The following is a 21,878-nucleotide window of genomic DNA, read 5'->3' as shown; positions in this document are numbered from 1 at the left end:
AAAGAATTGAGGTGAGTACAAACGAGGTTTTGTTAATAAAAAAAATCAGTAAACTCCTATCTATCACAGCTGCTAAGCCCCAGATTCAAAACTGTTCCCCTAGGAAATTAAGAAAAATAGTTATCAGATCTTCTCCTTTGCATAATGAGGAAACAGCTTCTACTCCACTCTTGGGGAAACTCCTCCACTTGCCCTCCAAGAACATTCTCTGCATGCTGGGGTGTGGCCTGGCCTCCCAGCTCTGCTTCTCTCTCTCAGCTGCATCAGCTAAGAGAAGTTGGTGGCATCCATGGACCTGGATGGGATTAACTGTGCATACCTAACCCTTCCTTCCTTCAGGCTCCAGACCGTGTTCTGATGATAGTAGTGGTTACATCAACCGGCCTACCTTTTCCAAACTTTTAAATTAAGCACACATTTCTCCTCATTCATGTGACCTACTGGGACTAAGGAGTGGATGTCAAGCTGGTTGGTTAAGAGCCTGTCCTTTGATTTCATTATGATTTCCTGAATTAGTGCAGGAATCTTAATCCACCATATATAGAACCATATTTGGGCTCATTTCAACATGATCTATTTGAAATATGCTTTTGTTTTATACTGTGATGCTGACTTCTTGAGAGTTATCTGAACACAGTGAACACACACACACACACACACACACACACACACACATACACACACACTTCCTGCAGGTAAATTCTTTCTCCCAAGAAAACACAGGCCATCCTCTAAAGACCCTCTCAGTATTAAGATGGACTATCACATAACATAGCATTTAAACTTGAGTACCTCCAGCCAGGATCTTCTCTTCCAGTTCTGCCATCTTCTCCTTGTAGGCCCTTAATGCTGCTGCTTTGAATGAGGGTCGGATTCTCTTTGGCTTCATGACCTCCTCTGGCTGTTCAGGAAGGCTTTGCTTTTCATCGTCTCTTATTTCCATTTCAGCCACTGGTTCATTCAAGGCTTCCAATTCCCCTTCACTAATGATGTCATCTGCCTGACCATCATAGCCTTCATCTTGGGGGGTCTCATAGGGTGTTTCATAGGAAGGATGATCATAGTCCTGTGTGTGTTCATCTGTTTCTGTGACACTAGTCCTGTTTTCTAGCTTAGCGAGGACTTGCTCCATCACTTCAACATAATCTGTTTCACTGTCGGCCACCGGTTCAATGTAGTCCTCCTCTTCCTCGGCTTTGTAGTAATAGGGCTCTGTGTAGACATCAGAGTCGAGGGTAGTACTGGATTCATTTGCAGTGGACTGAGATAATGTCCGAAACCTCCCCATTAAGGAAGATCCGCTCTCCTCATACCCACTGAGACTCTGTGTGCTTTTGTTCCATACCACTTCCAGAGCTGACTTGGCCCTCTGCAGAGTGGATCCAAATTTCGGGAAGCTGAAAGTCTTATCAGAAAGGTCGATACTTAATCGACTATGCCAGGATTTGGGTGGAGCATCCTCTGAATCATCACTTTGCAATTCACTTTGACTTCGATACATCATGGACAACTGGCTTTGGTTCGGGTACAGTGCCTTAGAATTGGCGTCCTGGTAAGAATCGTACTGGCCAATCCACTGGCCTTGTGGTTCATTATCCAGCCCAGGACATGGAGAAGAGTTGTCGTCCTGGGTTAAGTCGTAGCTTTCAGAGTCATCTTGCAGGTCACTGTGACACTTTTCTAAGTCATCTAGGTCTTTGTGGAAGACATCCAGCTGTTGGTCAGACAGACTGTTGGTGTCGTAGTCAAAGGCTTCCTGTGTGGATGAATCTAAGGCTGCGTCAGTTCCGTGCTCTGCTTGATTCCACTCCTTCCATGGAGACAGGTCTTCATGTAAAGAGAGCTGAGAACCACTGTAATTGCTCCTGTCTCCAGATGCGCAGGCCATGCTGTTGCTCATTCCACTATCCACAGTCTCTGTATTCTCGATTTCACTCTGGCCTGGCATTCCTTTGGTACTCCCATCCAAAGGCTGGTCCTGAGGACTGTCGTACAACATAAGCACCCCCTCCTGCTTCCTCTGCCAGAGTTCCCGATCTGAAGATGAAAGCAGGGAGCTCCCGTTAGTCTTGCTGAAAAACTGATTCTCGGAAAAATCTTCTGAGTAAGACTGACACAATTTGGAAAAGTCTGATTCAGAACGACTATTTTTCCCAGTGAAAAAGTCACTCTGTGAGTGCCAGAGAGGCGTGGCCTCCGCGTAATGGGGTGTGGACTGCTTTTCCAAGGTGTTTGACTCCTGCAGTTTTGAGGATGTTTTATCATAGTCTGATTTACTTGAAATTCTGTTGCTATTTGCCAATTTGTTCTTAGACCTAGCACTGTGAGATTTCGAGCTGGACTTGGAAGTACTCGCCTTTGCTGGGAGCTCTGGCTTGGGAAGCACAGCATAACTGCTCCTACTGAGGTCAGATTCCAGCTCTCCATCACTGTCATAGGGGGATGGCAGCAACTTCTTGGCTTTGGGCTCTGGAGTGGATAGCTTCATGTCCATGCTCTCATATGTCTGGGAGGAAGGAATCCCCTTCTCTTTCCTTTCCCTGATGTCATAAGTCAGAATATCTGTGGAAACCCCAATGCCCGTGCCTTTGAGTTTATATGATTTCTTTAAGACAGAGTCTCTTTGCTGAGGGGTTTCAAAGTAGACAAGAATGGGTCGTGGTTTCGCATTGGGACAGTCCCTTTGGTGTCCTATCCTCTGAGCAAATTCAATTTTAATAGTATTTGGTACATCAGAGAATCCCATTTTATCTACTAGGATTTGGTACACCACACTTTCAGCGTACTCAAATCTCTCTTCAGGCACATTTAAAAACCTCAGGCTCACCTTGCTGCCCATGTGCCCCAAGTGTTTGATATAGTCGTGAATGTCTCTGGTTTCCCTCCGAGCCTGGACGAACCCTGTGCGCAGCTGCTCGATCTCACTTTGGACAACCTCCACACTGCTAGAGATCTCGTCAATGGAGTACTTGAGAGCATTCACGTGCCCCCGGAGTTCGGAAAGTTCTGTTTCGATCTGACTTATGCCCTGAAGTTCTTTGAAGATCATTTCCATGACTTCATGGGTTTGGCTAATACAGCCAGAAGAGCTGAACCCCGGCTCCAGAGCATTCGTCTTTGGGTTTCTGACAGTTCTATCCAAAGACTTGCTTCTTATGCCCCAGGTTTTCTTTACTGCACTTAACTCTGAGTCTGAGGAGACACACTCTTGGCTCTTCTTCCATTTTCTCAGTTTTCGTAAAGCTCCCAATTTTAGGCTGTGCAGAGTGCGCTCCCCATCGGAGCTGCCCTCCGAGGGCGCCAGGCTGCTTGAGCTCTTCCTGTTGCGTCGGACAGGCATGGTGCGTGTTGGCTGCTCCTGGTTTTCTGTGGTGCTCCTTAGCTCATTTAAGGATTCGGAGTAGGAACTCTCAATTGAAGACAGCTCCTGAAGTGGGTCCTCATCGCTGCTGATCACATTCTTCTGAAGGCCATTGGCAATAGCTACTCGGTAACTGAACGTTGGTGAGAGGGAAAAGGCCTGGTTAGCCTCGTTGTCTTCAGCAGAGAAGTTGCGAGTGGATGGAGACTTTGTGATCCTCTTTACGGTGTTTTTCAGGGTATTTGAAAACTTGGGGGGTTTGCTTTGGGCAGGAGTAGGAAAATCTTGATCCTTTTTCTGCTGACGATTCTCTTTCTTTTTGGTTGTATTTCCCAATTTCTTTGTAAACATTCCTTTGCAAAGCTTATGAATGTAAGGTAAAATCAAGCTCTTGAAGAGATTGGCCACCATGGAGAGCAATTAGTGCAAGCTTGTCTAATACAGAGACGTAAACAAGGTAACAGGGTGGAAATCTGTAAACACGAGGCCAGCATCACTGCTCCAATGTTCCAAGAGTCCCTGCAAAGAGCAGGAAAGGCAGATGAGGCCCCGCGACAAGGTCAAGGTTTGGCAGGATCCAGAAGCCTGTCTCCGTTTGGAAAAGGAATTCTTTCCCAGAAGAGGGGATTCCTGGTTCTCTCATATTCATATAACTTCATGCTGTGTCTGAAAAGAAAGGAACGTCAAAAGTATTAAAATCCAAGCCTCCATTGAGTCCAGTTCTGATGGTTTCCAAAATACTCATGATTGTATGTGTGATAAATTTCAGTGGAGTGTGGGGTTATCTGAATTTCAATAAAAATCTGTTTTTCTTTCTTTGACTATTTCAGTATGCTGTAGTTTTTGTAAGTACTAATATAATTAGTATTTTTTCTTTTAAAAATAATCTCTCTGCTATTAGTATTTTAATGGAAAAAATGTATTTATTGTGAATTATAATGCATTTTCTGAAATTACTACAATTGACATAGTAACAAAAAATAGTGAACAATTTTTAAACATTGATAAAATCAGGACTGGAGAGATAACTCAGCAGGTAAGAGCACTGGCTGCTCTTTCAGAAGACTCGGGTTTGGTTCCCAGTACCCACACAGCTGTTAACAACCACCTACAACTCCAGTTCCAAAGGGATCCCACAGTCTCTTCTGGCCTCTGTGGTCATTGAACAACATGGGTGCACTTACATCTGTGCAGGCAAAACTCTCAAACACATAAAGTAAAAAATAAATAAAATTTAAAAAGTTGATTGTGGTGGTTTGAATGAGAATGTCCCCATAGGTTCCAAGTAGTTGAACATTTTGTCCCCACTTGATGGTGCTGTTTTGGGAGATCTTAGAAAGTGTGATACTTGGGGCAGACTTAGAGAGATCATAAGCCTTGTAGGATCTCCACTTGCACTTTTCTTCCCTTGCCTGCTTGAAGATGTGAGCACTTAGCTTCTGTTCCTACTCCAGCTACCTCTGCTGCCATTGCCTCCCTACCATGATGGACTCTTGCCCCTTTGGAATTACAAGCTAACCTTTTATAAGTTCCCTTGGTTATGTTGTTTCTATCACAGTAACAGAAAAGTAACTAATACATTGATAAAAAGACATTTTAAAGACATGCTAAGTTCAGAATGCCATTTCGCTATCTCTTTTTCTAAAATCATGTTTCCCAACAGACATATAAAGGTTTAAGTATATGCCCCCTACCCCAGACTGTTAAAATTCACCACATCTATATTATCCATGCAAATAAGGTCTTGCTTTTTAAGGTATTCAATGATTGGGACTTTCTTAAACAATAGTTAAAATAATCTAAATAAATCTTCGCAATGATAAATAAAAATGCAATAGTAAAATACACTTAAAACTGCAGATGATAAAAGCCAATTTTAACAGTCTGAGTCTTGAAAGAGCAGCACCAGACTCAACAACTGCTGCAGCCTTCTGCAGCCCCATCCTGGGGTTTAGGACTATAATTAGAGATGGAATTTCAAATCACCAAAACAAAATTATGCTGCAGATAAAACAAGCATGCAGATAACCAAGAAACGAGGGGCTGGAGTTCGTCTATGAATAAGTGTTTGAAATGCAAGTGACTACGCACAATAAAGTCATCCTAACGACAGCTACTTTCTCAAATTACATGAAGAAAAAAGTCTGCATTTAATGCTTCGGGTCTCCCAGCACACTGCTTCTTATGTGATAGATACTCAAAAAGGACGTGTGGAATATTTTATCATTGAAATATACCCCAGAACAACAGTAACACCAAAGACTTTGCTGGCTTTAAAGGATGCATTTGGGTAGATAAGCAGCCTTCCTAAAGAACACATCACAATCTTCACACAGCTTGCAGAGCCAATGGACTCTTCACTAGTCCTCCTTCCACTTGGAACTCTGCCAGTTTCACTTCAGTCAGGCTCCATGGGGATGTGGAGAAACACATGCTCTGGCAGTGAGCCAAGGTTCTAGTGGGATGGGGTGTGTGAATCAGAAAAGCCAAAGAGGGGATGGAAGAGAAGAGACTAGAAGTGCTCATGATTACGGGACTCACAGCTATGAGAATGCTGGTCCTTTTCTCTGGGACACTTTGGTATTCATTCACAATTACAAACTGAGATCTGTTTTCTCTTAATAATGGTGGTGAGAAATTGACTCCTGAGTTCAATTCAAAATATTTTATTATACCTGTTTGTGATCTCTCCTTATAATGAAAAGACTTCCTAGGCTGTGCTATGATATATCCACCATTTAAAATAAATTTTGGCAAAATAAAGTGTTCTACCAATTCCCTCAATCTAAGATGTTGGGTTTCCCAAGCCAGCACACTGATGTCTGTGTTTTGCTTAAACGAAAGCAGCAATTCTGTTAATGCCTCTGCTGTTCTCAAGATGACTTCATGACCTGCATTGCTTGTTCAGAGCTAATGTTATGAGCAATAACTGTTAGAAAAAGTTCAGTCTGAGTGCAGGTCCCATCCCACCAGACACAAACCCAAGAACAAGTCTATAAGAAGCCAGAGGCACTTGCCCTGATCTATGTCCCAGCTACATGAAACAGCCTATTTGCTATAGTGTTCCATTCTGCCTTAACTCAGTGACTTTCCAGTTTTCTCTACTGATATCATTCATATCCAGCCCTTTCGATCTGCAAGTGTACAAACTAAAATTGTTTGTTCTCTACCACCTGAGCTATGTAGCGAGCTCTAGGCCAGCCTGGGCTAAACAAAGTGAACTTCAGGAAAGCCTGGAACAGAATGAGAACCTGTCTCTAAAACAAAAGCACTTTGACAGGTTATGGTCTCTGATTTGACCTTTGCCCATGCTCAGCCCTAAATGGGACATCTATATTGCATACTGTAAGAGCCAAGGGACATTATGGAAGACAGAGTGGCAGGACTGTAAGAGCCAGGGGATGAGGAGAAGTGCTAAGGAATGCTGTCTCCCCATATGACATCACTGTTGTAATCATGAACACATAACAGCGTGATCACCTGCACAAGACTGGCACACAGAAACAAAAAGACTTGAAAGCAGGAAGGGAACTGGTTGAGAAGAGGAAGGTGTCAACAGGAGTGGAGGGAGAGAAGAGGAGGTAAAGGGTAGTTATGGTAAAAGTACATTATATACAACTAAGAAACCGCCCAGTTTTTAAAATTTAATTAAAAAACAATAGCAAACAACAATAAAACAAAATAATAAGTTGAGAGTGATAGTACATACCTTTAACTCTAGCACTCAGAAGGCAGAAACAGATGGATCTCCATGAGATCAAGGCCAGCCTAGTCTACATAGCAAATTCCAGGCCAGTTGGGGCTACAGGGAGACCCTGTCTCAAAAACAACTTACAAAAAGAAGGACTCTGTGCCAAAGCAAAAACATCAGAGGCACAAGCACAATGTCCAAAGACGAAGGAGTACCTCCCTTGACCCAAGAGGAATGCCTACAGCAGGGTTGGGAAAGGGCGAGAGGATCTAACTGTCTTAAAAGTATGTCCTATTCCATCTGGTGAGGCGGCTTCAGGCATTGCCCCTGGATGCAGATTTCCTGCGCTGTAACCCAGCTTAGACCTTCAGCTCTGTGAACCTGAGGAGGTGGATGAACTTCCCTTCCCCTTCAGCTGGGCATTGATGATACTGTGATAGAAACAAAATCCCCTCTCAGAATACTTGCAAGGTTTGAATGAGTTGACACATGCAAAGCACTTAGAACAGTGTCTAACCACAAAGCACAGCCTAGCAATTTTAATTGTTATCAGTACAGAGAAGCGTCCTGAAAAGATCTGAGGAAATCATTAGATTAAGGTTGTTGCCAATGAGATTAAGGGAGGAGAAATGGCATGCAAGTTGGAATCTTTCTGAGTTAAAGACTAAGATGAAGAACAGACATTCTAAATGAGCAGTTGGAAGGGGAAAAGAAGGCTTATACCTCTGTCTTCAGCCACAGTCATCTTGAGATGCCACCTTCCTAGTTACCATACTCTCTCATTCTCTCCTGTCTCCTTCTTTCACAATCCCATAAAACCACAGCTGTCTTAGGCAAAGCACTAGTGAATCCAATATGTCAGCAGTAAGACTCATTTGTGACGTGTACCCTGGACAGGAAAGGAAGTTGATTTGCCATGAACATGTGTTACATTCCAAAATCTAAAATCCAAGTGATCCACACTACAACTGTTGAGAAGTCACTATTGTGCCTATTACGTGGATGAGGAGACAAAAGATTCAAAGAGATGAAGAAAAATGGCCAAAAATTACACAGCCAAATAAAGCAAAAAGATGGCCTGGCCTCAGTCCTACAATCTGTGAAGCCATTCATTTTACAGCTAATGTGAGCAGTTCCAGGACACTGACAGTAGCCCTTATGTTCACCCATGAAAGCCTATACATGAATTACCTTTTCTACAGTTCGTTGAAAGCTTTAGTGTGATCTGGATGAGTTGTGTTGTGTTGTGGCAGTGTGTTCACTGTATACTGGGACAACATCAAAGATAGAGAAAGGAGAATCATAGTGAAGCATTGTGAACATCCTAGAAAAAAATTAAAATTACATTGGTAACTTCTAAAATAATGAAATTCTGGTCAGGACAAAAATCAGTAGAGGTAGTGGGTAGCTGCCAATTGGGGAAAAGAGTCAGCGTACCATCATCTGATTCTCAGCTGCTACAATTGAGAAGTTCCTATTTGCCATCCGCTTGTGTTAAGTTTAATTACACAGCACACACACTCAGTAACAAAACGTGAGAATAAGAATTAGGATGTGCGGGACAGATCTTTGAAAATTAAAACTTTAGACTGCTGTTAAGGGATGTCCTAATAGAAAACTTTAATATTGCTTATTGTATACCAACCACTGTGCAAAATCTCCCTCCTTTCCTTCTATATAACTAGATGGAATAAACATAATTATATTCAGTGAAAGGAGCTGAGGTGTTTAGGAAAGTTATACTAGGCCATGCAATTAATAAACAACATCCCTTAGTGCTAAGCTCCAGATTTGGACTAAGGTATGAAAACTCTGAAAATAATCTTAATAATAAATAAGAAATCTTTTTTGATTTTTATTTTTGTTGCTTCAGGTTTCTGGTTAATAAATCCATTTTATAATAGAACTATTTAATGGGACTGCAGTTGGATAATCCTAGTAGACCAAAGGAGTAAGTAAACATTAAAAATAACAATTTATTGCTAAATCATTACTTTAACTGAGCTAAAGCTATTTTAGAACAATAAATGATTTTACATTCCTTATCAAGTGCATTAAAGTCAGTTTGCTTGGAATTTAGAAGTTTGCTCCTGAGGCTGAGACAGAAGATGGGGAGACAGGACTGGTCATGATGATCGATCAGTTCACCTCCCCAGGCTCCAGGCTCTGAAGTTGAGCATGAGGCTGGCTCAAGTCTGACCCTGCCCCTGACCTAAGAGCTCCATACTTATCCCCTCCATTTCAGACTTTCTATTTACTATTATCTGTTTAATTCTAGACAAATATGGCAGCCTCACTTGTCTCTGCTCTTCCTTTTTCACGAAGAAGTTTTCATTATGCATCCTCTGCTGAGTTTAGGATTACGATTAATTCCCCACAGCAACTTAGTGAGGAAGCCTCTGCCTCATCTACAACAGCAGCTCATCAATAAAGACCTTAGACTACATGTTATGATCACTCTTTTAAAATAATATTTTCTGGCTAAGGAGATAACCCGGGCAGTAAGTACTCAGTGCACAAGCATGAGGATCTAGATTCTGACTCCTACATAAACAGGCAGGCATGGTAGCCTGCACTGATAATCCCAGAGCCAGAGAGGCAGGAAAAGTAGATCCCTTAGGCTTGCTGGCCACCTTAACAGAATTGGCGAGCTCCAAAATAAAGACAGAGACCTTGGCTCAAAAAATTGTGGAGAGTGACTAAGATTGACAACTGAGGGTGGCCTCTGGCCTCCACAGACATACACACATGTGCATGCACATATACAATACATGCATAAGAAGAGGCACACACAAATATTCTACCATACATGGCAGTGCACAGCTGTAATCCCAACACTTGAGAGGCTGAGGCAGGAGGGTTACTGTAAATTCTTGGCTAGTCTGGATACATAGTGAGACCCTATCTCAAAATTATTTTTTCCAAACATAAATGTAAGTGACACATAGAGTTCACTAAATACCTATTTGACAGTAAAGTTTCTGGTGGTTTGGACAGTGGGTGACTCAGGGGCACCTCTCGTCTGGCAGGAAGGCAGATTTGAGAGATGAAAGACCCCACAGAATCCATCTGAAACAGAAAGGTGTGCAGAGAGGCAGTATTGGCCATATGTTGCCCAGGTGACTTTATAAACAGGGCCTTTAAGCAGCACAGAGGAAAACCCTTGGGCAGCCAAGGGTGGGAAGGAGCCAGCTCTGCCAATAGTCAGTGAAGAGCTACAGGGCTGAGCAGAGGGAGGTGGAACTGGGATAAGTTGGGACACACCAGTTGATGAGTAAATAGAATGATATTAAACACAAAATTTCTAGATATTCTATAATGTCTTTATATGGTCAGTGAACATTTATACAAGTCTAATAAATATTTCATAAAAATGGGTAAAAGGACTGTGTGTCATATGACCAAGTCACACAGAAGACTGTGACCATGAACATAGGTGCCACACTGGACTGTGGGTTAGCCAAGTGTCTCCCATAGGAAATGTGTTGCAGATGTGATCCCTGGGTGACACTACTGGGAGAAGGGCCTAGCAGGCAGTTCTACTCACTCAGTGTACTCTTGAAGGGAATTGTGGCTCCCAATTCCCTCCTGTCTATTTGTCGCCTGACCAAGAGGAAGATTGTGTTGTCCTGTGTCCCTGACACGATGCTCTATTGTCCCACAGGTGCATAGCCAAGGAGCCAACCCACCATGTGAGATGTGATTCAAAACAGACCTTTCCTCTTTATAACTTAACTACCTCAATTATTTTGTTATTGTAACAGAAACTGGGCTGACCCATGGTATCACATGAAATGATATTTAGGGGAACCAAGTTTTGTGTTTTTTTTAAAAACAGTAACAACAGATAGACAGATATTAAAATGATCAGACAAGAAGGTAACAAGATGGGTTTGATGGTTAGCTTTAATCATCAATTGAGACAACCCAGTATCCCCTGGGAGAGGACTGGAAGGAAGAATTGTCTTGACCTGGTTGGCCCGTGGGCATGTCTCTGAGGGATTGTCTTGGTCGCCTTAACTGAAGGGGAGACCCTGCCTGATGGGGGCAGCACCGTTCCCTGGTTTGGGCCCTGGACTGCATAAGAGTAGAGAAAGCCAGCTGAGCATTAAGCATGCATGCGTTTATTCTCTCTCTGCTCTTGGCTGTGATGTGACTGGCTGCCTCAAACTCCAGCCTTGACTTCCCCACAGTGATGGACTGTAAGTCAAAAAATCCCTTTCTCCCCTCAATTATTTTTATCAGAGTATTTTATCACAGAAACAGAAATGAAACAAGATAATGGGTTTATCCTAAACTAACAGATATAAAGACAAATAAAGATCTCCATTTCCTTAAGGATGAAGGCCAACAGACTTGTGTCTTCTTAATTCAGGCTGATCAGATAGCCTGTGAGCTGTTTATTCTTCTTACAACATGCACATACTCTTCACTGACTGGGTTTTGATTGAACAGTGTCATTCAATGCTAATAGCTCACAGCTGTAGGGTCTACATTGGTTTCACAGCTGTAGGGTCTACATTGTTTTTTTTTTTGTATGCATCATAGCCTATCATCACACAGTAGCTATATAAAGATATTATCTTCAGTTCATGTTGGGAGTGCTGAGTCCAAGACGCACTAAAGGAGCTGCCTACTCCCAACTCTATGGTTGTTCCCCTGCAGTGATTCACACAGTCTTTATTTTAGACATTGAATTCTGCAGCCCTCAATGTAATTTCTCCATCATTTCAAAATATCCTATGAATGGAGTGTTGTCTGGTTTTCCTTAACTATCACTTTCTTCTATTCCCCCTCAGGAGACTGCATCCCTTCTATTCTAGGCCCTTCCACAGGCCCATGGAGACACTGTACTTTCTCTTCCATTATTTCTTCTTTCTCCATCCTTCCTAAATTGCCCTACATCTAATCCATTCTCAGTCTTTCAAAGATCAGGTCAGGACTCATCTTTTTTACATACTGCTTTAACTACTCAGTTATCTTCTCTTTTTATTATAGTCCTCGCTATCCAAAACATGACATTTAGTTTCTTACCTTTCTTGTACAGTGCTTACCAAATATTTTTCCCATTTTTTATACCAAAAACTGTCTTGAGTTCTCTGTATAGATTGCTACATTAATGCTCGATAACCATTCCAGCAGGTAGTAACATTGTTAGTCCCATTTTGTAGATGGAGAGACTATGAATCTAGCTGCCTGATTCAAAGTCACAAAGTGAAAACAATACAGCTAGGACTTTAAGTTGATTGGGCTGATCTTGAAGTCCTTCCTCTTGAGACCAATCTGTACTTCTATACTCAAGAAGACCAAACACAGGGAACTGGTGATGTATTAGTACTTTTCTGTTGCTGTGATAAAATACCATGAACAGAAGCAACTTGAGGAAGGAAGGTTTTATTTTAGCTTGCAGTTTCAGAGGGATAGAGTCCTCATGGTGGGGAAGGCATGGACACAGGGAGGCATGGTGACCAGAGCAGGAAGCTGGCTGATCACATTTTCATCCACACATAGGACGTAGAGAGCTGGAAGTGGGATGATGCTGTAACACCTCAAAACCTGGCCCCAATGATATAGTTCCTCCAATAAGGCTCTACCTTCTGAAGGTTCGATAACCTCTCCAAACAGTGCCACCAACTGGGGACCAAGTGTTCAGATACATGAGCCTATGGAGGACATTTCCCATTCACACCACAACATGTGATGACAAATGTGGCATGTTTGAAGAGTTCCCTGCTTAAGAATCTGTATCAGCATCTACTATTAAACTTCCGTTCATTTTGTTTAAGGTTTTTATTCTTGTCAGCATGCAGGTCTCACCAAGTAACCCTAACTTTTAGGTTATCTATAGCACACTTTATATCTTGACGTGACTGGTTTTTAAGAACATCCATCAAGATGAGAAGGCAGGCATGGTGGCTTTAATCCATCATCCTAGCACTTAGGAAATGGTGAGGGGGGATCAGAAGTTTACAGTCATCCTCAGCTACATGGCAAATTCAAGGCCAGCTTGGGCCCTGTCTTAAGAAATGTCTAATGAGAGTCCCTCCTATGAGCTGGTGTGGTCCTCCCCTGTGACCTGGAACTTTGCTCCAATCATGTAAACCTAGAGCAGACACATGAGCACCATACAACAACTTCGGCACAGGTCCAGGGGCCTATACCGTTGCTTCTCATCCTCTGCAACCACCACTGACTTCCCCTCCACTTGCTTCACCAAAATCAGACACAGAAACTAAAGGAATCTGACTGTAAACAGCAGGCATTCTTGGACTGAATTAAGGGAACAGGCTGAAGCCCTGCTTTATCCAGGTCCTTTCACACAATGACAGCCCTCAACAGGGTCCCTGGGACTGAGAGGTAGAGTCTCAACAGGGGCTGATCATCAAGTGGTGCACAGCACATGGCATGGTTGGAAGAGAAGTGAGATTCTCCCGCCCCATTCACCATTCTTTTTCCTGTGCTGTGTTACCTTTTCTCTGAAACAATCATAGGCAAGGGCTCAGGCCTTCCCATAGTGCTCATCATTCTTGACAGAACAATCTAATTCTGTCCTTAAGTAATGTTGACTATTTCCTTGATTCTCTGTAGTTGGTTTCTATAATTTTCTGGAATTGGAGTCTTTTGAGGTTAAAAGGGATTTTGAAAGTAAATCGTGTGAGCCATTTTGACGTGTTTGAATCATTACTGGAGAGGTTAGCACCTACTGAAGGACTGTTTTGTAAGAGAAGTCTAATGTTCCCATATATCATCTCTGAGAGACCTTACAGATCAGCATGTAAATGCCCCAAACCAAATCACAGGGCCCAGGTTCCTATAAACGTAATGGTACCCTCCCCTGCACTTCCTAAGAACCCCTTTTCTATCTAAATCCTAATTGGAGCAGTCTGCTCTGCTAGGATGCTGAAACAATTCTCCACAGTAAAATACCACTTTCATCTTAAAGAAAAGATGAAAACCTCAGCTCCAAAATCCTAGGTTACTGACTCAAACGACAGAGCTGGTATGTGAATAAGCCCTGTGTAGTTACCAAGCTGGACTGCGTAAGTGAAAACATCACACTTTCATCCTTGAAGAGCAGGTAGTACCAAGCGGTGCTCAGCTTAGCGCTAACATAGAGCATTAATCACTGTATTGGAGGCAGCTGAGCCCGGCTTCCTGCTTGAGAGTACAGCTTCACAAGGCTCTAGCCATACTCCCTGACCAATCCTCTAACCTTTTGTTCCTGTTTCCTCCTCTACAAGTGAGATAAAATAAGGGTACCAAACCCATCAGTTGCCTTAGAGACTAAATAAGATATGACTGGAGCAGAGCCTAAGCTTTAGGCAGTTTAAACCTGCTGGATATCATTATTAACAAGACTTTCCACTCAGGAGTCTTTCTCCTACCCTCAATCCTTCCCATCTGTAGGGCAACCAAAAAAAAAAAACACACAAAGCAAAAGACCACTATAGTGAAGAACATGTCTGTGTTTATTTAGGCCAATGCCATCATGAAATAAATATCTTTTTAAGGTATAGCAATAATAACACTCATTTTGCACGTTTATGAGGAAGGTAAAAATCAGGGGTGCTCTAAGTAATTTAATTTCTTCTAAAATGTTATTCTGAGTAGATAACCCATGACAGTGCTGTTATTTGTAATTTGCTAATTCTAAGGTATAACTTAGATGGGGCACAAAGAAACTTCAATTTCTTCCTGTAGGAACAAAATGGTCTGTTTCATGGGGTAGTTCATGAGATACACCAATTATTATGTTAATGCACTTTGAGTGTTTATGTCATGGCTCTCAGTGGGACTCATTGTTTAGTTTGCAGGATTTTGGAGCCTACATAAGCTCCCTTTTGGCCCAGATAAAAGTTAGCACAGGCCTCCATCTGCCTTGGGGCTCAGCTGAGCATCACAGACACTTCCTTTAAAGCATCCACACACATTTACTACACTACATGAGACATGCTATGGTATAAAACAAAGTAACATGATTCTCATTTTTACATGTTCTCCCTAATGAAATGGTATCAGGGTGCTTGCTATGTAATCACTAATTACTTTTCACTGGGGAAAAGAAAATGAATAAATGTATCAAAGCTTATTGTGAGCAGTCACTAATCTGCATAGTTCTAAATGGAGCTTGACCTAAATGTCAGAAAGATGGAAGAAAAGAAGTTATCCATCCTTAATAAAAATTTATTGTACCACTAGAGGCAGGGATCATCATGCATTCTGAGAAACAATAAGATACAAGTGTGGAAGATTCCACAGTATTTCTGCAAGAGTTACTTGTACTATGAATACTTCAGTTCCAAATGGTGATAACACTAAATATATTTATAAGAAAATATTACAAAAAATATCTGACAATTGGCACATTGATTAGATGGCCACATGCCCAGATAATGAAGCAGAAGAGGTTCAATAGTTTGGGTCTCAAACAAATCTGTACAAAGTTCCCCTCATAGACTGTCAGGAACAGCTAGCTCCTTGGGCTAAATTTTATTACTTTTGGTCTGCCCCTAAATTCTCTCTAATTCACAGAACATCTTTAAGACTAAGATTCTGGTTGATAATTGGTGGTAATTTCAAGCTATTCCAAAACCTTGGTGAAGAACAAAATGCTGACATTGATTCTTTTAGTATTAAGTCACTGCCAGACAATGTGAAATTGATTTCAATGAAGTTTGACATAAATTAGCAATAGGTTTATATGATACTGTGATATAATATCACTGCTTATATTTTCTGTGACATAACTTTCAAATTATGTCCATATAGCCTCTTGATTGAATCTAAAAAATGATATGAGTACTTACTGATAAGTAAAAGTCATCACCACAAAATCAAGTTTTAGAGAAGTTATTTGTCTTGTTTAGGGCTCTGGTGATAATTTTCTACAGTTCTGGCTTGTGGATTATGACCAAAAGCTACTCTGAAGCCTCTGACTTCTTTATGACAGATAGATGATAGATTGGTGATAAATAGATGATGATAGATAGATAATAGTTTGATAAATAGATGATAGAATTATTTTTAATTTATGTGTATGAGTGTTTTGCCTTTATGGGTGTAAGTGTGCCATGTGTATGCAATGCCCATGGAGGTCAGAAGAGAGTGTCAGATCATGTGGAACTGGAGTTATAAATGGTTGTTAGCCATTATATGGGGCCTGGGAACCCAACTCATGTCCTCTTCAAAAACAGCCAGGGCTCATAAAAGCAGAGCCACCTCTCCAGCCTCAACTTTAGGTTATTTTAAAAAGTCTTTGAGTCATTCTTAGGGACTGTCTTACAGATGTAGCTCATTCCAGTTTCTTTCTCAGTATTATTCTCTTAAGCAATTTACTGCCTTTGAAATTAAGAATATAAATATATAAAAGTCATGTATTTTCTCTGTTAAAATATATTGTACTCATTATACATAAAAATGATAGAACATCGTCTTTTCTAAAAAGTCCTTTAAACAAGATATATTCTGTACTAGGCCTTGAACCAAACTCCAGTAACTTAGAAGATTGACTGACGCCAATCTTTCAGAACATTTATTATGACAATAATAAAAGAAAATTAAGAATCAGTGAGAAGAAAATGGCTAGAAACACTTTCCATGACATTTTGAAGTTAAACAACATTCTTATAATTAACTCAGGGGACAAAAGAAAAATCACAAGAGGAAAATAAAAAAATTTTGAGTTGATCGATAACCAAAAAGAAAACATCAAAAAGTACAGGAAGCAACTAGAGCAGTAATTAAAAGGCAATTTATAGCAGCGATATAAAAATCTGCACTCGTTTCCCTGGGCTGTACAACCCGCCAGCCTCTTTCCTGGGTAAGTCCAGCTGCGCCCACCATACCTTGACTCCCCCAGCCTCATTCACCCTCCCAGCTACCCTGCCCTGTCTCTCCTCCTAGCCTGGGTACTGACCTATTTCTTCTCTTGGCACCCCAGATGCCCGGGCTGACCTCTCGGCTCAGAACCACCACTGCTTCCTGATCCTTTGCATCCAGACCAACCCAGTTCCTTCTTGCAGTCCCCAAGAGCCCTCAGGGCCTGGTCCTGCCCTCAACTCCCTCTGCTTCCCTGGGCTGCACAACTGCCAGCCTCTTTCTGGGTAAGTCCAGGGGCACCCACCATGCCTTGACTCCCCCAGCCTCATTCACCCTCCCACCTCCTGCACTGTCTCTCCTCCTACCCGGGGTACTGGCCCATTTCTTGTCTTGGCATCCCAGACACCTGGGCTGACCTCCCTGCTCAGAGCCACAACTGCTTCCTGATCCTTTGCATGCAGACCAATCCAATTCCTCCCTGCAGTCCCCAGGAGCCCTTGGGGCCTCTTCCTGCCCCAACAACACTTAGCATCCCTGGGTGGTACCGTCACCAGCTGCCTGAGACCAGCATCTTTCCTGGGCCCTGCTCCCAGGCCAGTCCAACCCCCAAATTCCTGAGGATAACATCTTTCCTGGAGGGATTCAGACATTAGGAGAACACTTGAGAGCATCTGATCCTCATCTGACTTGGGCCTCTGTGGGAACTCCTGAAGACAAAAGCAATCTGGCCACTCTAGTCGTATAAAATCAAAAGAGAGAACCAGGAGCCTAGACCAGCCAGCTTTTGATGCCCAACAAGTAACTATATGGCCTTAAACACCCAAAAGGAAAGTATAACCAAAGAGTAAAAGGGCCAATATAAATTTTTACGAGTCCTTATGTATAGCTAAAGGCTACATAACAAGCAACAATGCCAGATAGGAGATACCTTCTTTTGAGTTGTTGGCCAGGGTGGCCCAAGGGACTCCCAGATAGTAGCCCAGCATAGAACTGGGAAAATGAACAGCAGACCCTTCATATCTAAAGGAATATTGACAACTGATTGTGCTAGATGAGGAACAGCTGACCTTCCTAAAACAAAGACCTCTAGATAGTCAGACTAGATTCACCAGATGGACAAGAGGTGGGGAATGGCTGGGGGTGCTGACAACACAGTGGACAGTAGCAGGGATATCAGAGTATAAGGGCTCTAGTGGGGAGGAGGGGCTATGGGAGGTGCCATCTGGGAAGTGGGTGTATAGATGAATAAGATGGTTTGGGATGTTCTGTGTGATATACACAGACAAAAAATCCAACAAATTAAAAAATGAGTTATATTTGAGGAGGAAGCATAAAAATTTATGTCCTGTTAATTAGCAGAGGTGATAAACATTACCATTGAAATCTACCTGATGACTTTATATCCATACACAGGTTCCAAGGATCCGAGCGCAACTGACTATGACTAGTAATAATCAGATACATACAGATTAGAGACATATGCACCAACATCTAAGTGTCATTAGCAAAAACATTGTCTTTCTGTAAGAAACAGTATATTTTAAAATGAAATGGAAATCTTTTTTAAAGGTTAAAACTCATTCAGTTTTACATCTTACAGGGTTTATACTGAGTTCAATATTATATAACTGCATTAATTCAACTATGAACCTAAAAATTTTATAGCCACTTTTGAAGTAGATGTATCTTTGCTCTGGAAACTGTTATTGAGTATATTAAAGCTGTAATGAAATGCTTTTTCTAAAAAAATTTTTTAATATTTTATTTATTATTAAAAAATTCTGCAACTTATGTTTTAAGTTGAAAGTTACAGAAGAAGAGCAAATTAAGCATGGACTGATGGAAATAAAGAATAAATAGTGACAGGACAGATGACTCAGCAGTTAAGGGCACTAGCTTCTCTTCAAGACTTGTTCTCAGTTCAGCACTAACATGTTGTCTAACAACCATCTATAACTCCAGTTCTAGGGTAATCCAATGCCCTCTTCTGGCCTTCATGGAAATTGCATGCATGTGGTGCCATACATGCATGCAGGCAATGATTTACATACAAATCTTCTAAAAGAATATAACAATATTAATATAATCAATACAAATTAATAAATCTTTTGGAAAACTATGAAACAATAAGAGCAATTACAAATATCAGAAATGAAAGAGGGTTTATAACTAGAAATCATATGGACAGGACTGACCAAGGGACTAGTGGACAAACTCAGTATTGATAAATGCAACAACACATACAATTTACCAGTTCCTCAAAAGCCAGGAATTATAAGGTATCAGGATTTTTTTCTAGATACATGGATTCTAGATGCAGATCCTTCAAGGAAATAACTGAAATAAACAAGCATGTCATCAAACACCTCCTCACAAACAAAGCTCTAATCAGGTTGTTATTCTAGAACATTCTAACCGACATGAAGAAAAATACTAATCTTAAATAAAGTTATATAACAGAAGAAACATTTGCTTTTTTGACCACAGATCTAGGATCCTCGAACATGGAAATGAAGAAAAATTCAGGTTACTGTCTCTTATGAACATAGATTTTTAAAAATTCTTAACAAAATATTAGCAAATAAAATCTAAAAATATGTGAAATAATTGATTTCTCATTATCATGAGTAATTTTTCTAGGAACACAAAGACAATATCTTTTTAACTCAATATGTAACTGAAAATATAAAATAAAAAAACCTAAAATTATACCTCATACACATAAAGAAATGCATATACAGCTCGGCTTGGTGGTGCATATCTTTAATTTCAGCACTTGGGGGGCAGAGGCAGGTAGATCTTAGTGAGAATGAGGCAAGCCTGGTCTACATAGTGAGTTCCAAGCCAACTGGGGTTACATGGAGATTCTGTCTCAAACAAAAAAAAGAAAGAAAGAAAGAAAAGAAATGGATATACAACCACCTTCATAAAGTAATTTGATGGACTCCAACACATATTTGTGCCAGAAAATAATTCTTAGCAAAATAGAAGAAAAACATTATCCTCCATTTGATACAATGAAAATCTCTACATCTACTAAGACCTATGACCAAGATTAAATACTCAGACCTTCCCCCAGCAAGCATGTCACCTAGAAGATCCATCAGACCACTCATTTTCCACATTTAAAGGATTAGACAATTCACTGGGTCAAGACAATGAAGTAAAACTCATAAGCAAAGGAAAGAAACTGTCAGTTTCAACAGTGGACAAGGTTGTTCATGAGAAATAAGGAATGTTCAAAGTAATGCCTAGCATTGGAAGTTAATTTGTCAAATTCACAGAACCTAAGTTCAGTATGTAGCTAGGTCAGTTCTGTTTCTCACTGTATCAAAATACTGAAACACGACTCTTAAAATTTCCATTAAAATAACATCAACATAAAACTCCTGGGGCTGGAGATATGACTCAGTGGGTAAGGACACCTGCTGTCAAGCAAGACAACTCAAGTCTGATCACTAGGCCCTACATGGTGGAAGTAGGGAACCAACTTCCAAAAGCTGTTCTCTGACCGCCAAATGAGCACATTGCTGTGAGAATGCCTCTGCCACATGCAAAATAAATAATAAATAAATAAATAATAAAAAATGTAAAACAATTCCTAGGAATAAATTAACAAAAATATGGACTATATGTCTATTCTGAAACCTATGACACACTGCTGAAATTTTTCAAAGTTATGGAGAAAATATTATTAAGCTTAAAATATTCAAAATTAATACATTTATTCTAAATAAATTCAGCTATAGATTCAATACAATACCAACTAAAACTCCAGCTCTTTTGTTTTTTGGAATTTGAAAAGAAAATGTGAAAATGTATACTGAAATGCAAAGTAATTAGATTAGTTAAAATAGCTTAAAATGACAAATTTGGACCATTCACACTCTTTGTTTTCTTACTTTACTAATAGCTGCAGGAGTCGGGACAGTGGTGTAAGTGAAGACAAAAAACTCCCTGCAATAGCACAGAGACAAGCACGTGTCTATATGATCCCTTTACATTTAAATAAAAGTGCAAAAATTTATAATAAAAAGTATTTTCAATGACTGATGATGAAACAATTTGGTAAACATGGACAAATAGTTCATACTGTATGCTAAATTAATTTAATCTGGACTGAAACTCTTAAGCTTATACTGAAAAATATTTTAAAATATCACAAATTTGGGGCACGGAAGAACTTCCTTTATAAATAGGCATGAACTTCAAAAGGAAAGTTGATAACATGAAGTCATCAAAATTAAAAGCACTCTTCTTGATTTTCCCATTTGGTTTCATCCATGTACTGCTATCCCATCTAAACTGTGCATGGAGTACTTACAGGAAACCAACATTCTCCTCATTACACACTGGAACTCCAGGTTGATCCCAACACCTCCATTTCTTGTACCATATTTCCAGCTTGTTTCTAGATCATATTATGGTTTCACTCACACTTTGCAATTTCTCTCTCTCCATCTCCATTTTCAGGTCTACTTACTTCATACCCTCAACAATGTTCACCCAACATTTCTATTTCTGCTTTTTAATCAAAATCTTGGGGCTGGGGAGATGGCTCTGTGGTTAAAAGTGCTCGCTTCTCTTCCAGAGAAGTAGTTGAAGTAGTTTGGCTCCCAGAACCCACATGGGGTGGCTCACAACCACCTGTAACTTCAGCTCCAAAAGATCCAATACCCTCTGACAGCCACAGGCACTCCACTCACCTTGCATGTGGCACATACACACACACACGCACGCACACACACACACACACACACACACACACACACACCAAACACGAATCTTTAAAAATATAAATAGCTACAAGTTGCCAAAGATGTTATGTAGGCTTGAAAACATCGCAGACCTTCTATCTATGCACTTCCAGAACATAAATTCACTCGCTAGTCACCACAGGCTTTGTATTTTACTACTAATATGGTTTTCTAGTATTTCTCACTTCACTGTATATAACTCTGGATATGCCCTGTTCTCTAGTAAAAGTGAGAATTTTAAATTTTAATG

The 21,878-nt window shown here is 40.7% G+C and overlaps 1 protein-coding gene across 1 annotated transcript in view; it reads right to left on the bottom strand.

The window, feature by feature from the left end:
- The window catches only part of Unc13c (unc-13 homolog C), a 573,981-nt gene that overhangs the window by 533,511 nt on the left and 18,592 nt on the right, over nt 1-21,878 (bottom strand). Inside the window, exon 2 of the mRNA XM_008829781.3 lies at nt 793-4,027. Within this exon, the coding sequence (XP_008828003.1) occupies nt 793-3,772 (2,980 nt within the window). The 5' untranslated portion in view covers nt 3,773-4,027. The remainder of the gene's footprint in view (nt 1-792; nt 4,028-21,878) is intronic.

This window comes from Nannospalax galili, unplaced genomic scaffold, assembly GCF_000622305.1.
Source record: "Nannospalax galili isolate Female #2095 unplaced genomic scaffold, S.galili_v1.0 scaffold213, whole genome shotgun sequence".
NCBI lineage: Eukaryota > Metazoa > Chordata > Mammalia > Rodentia > Spalacidae > Nannospalax > Nannospalax galili.
Note: the sequence above shows the minus strand (reverse complement) of the source record. Positions and strands in the feature narration are given on the sequence as shown.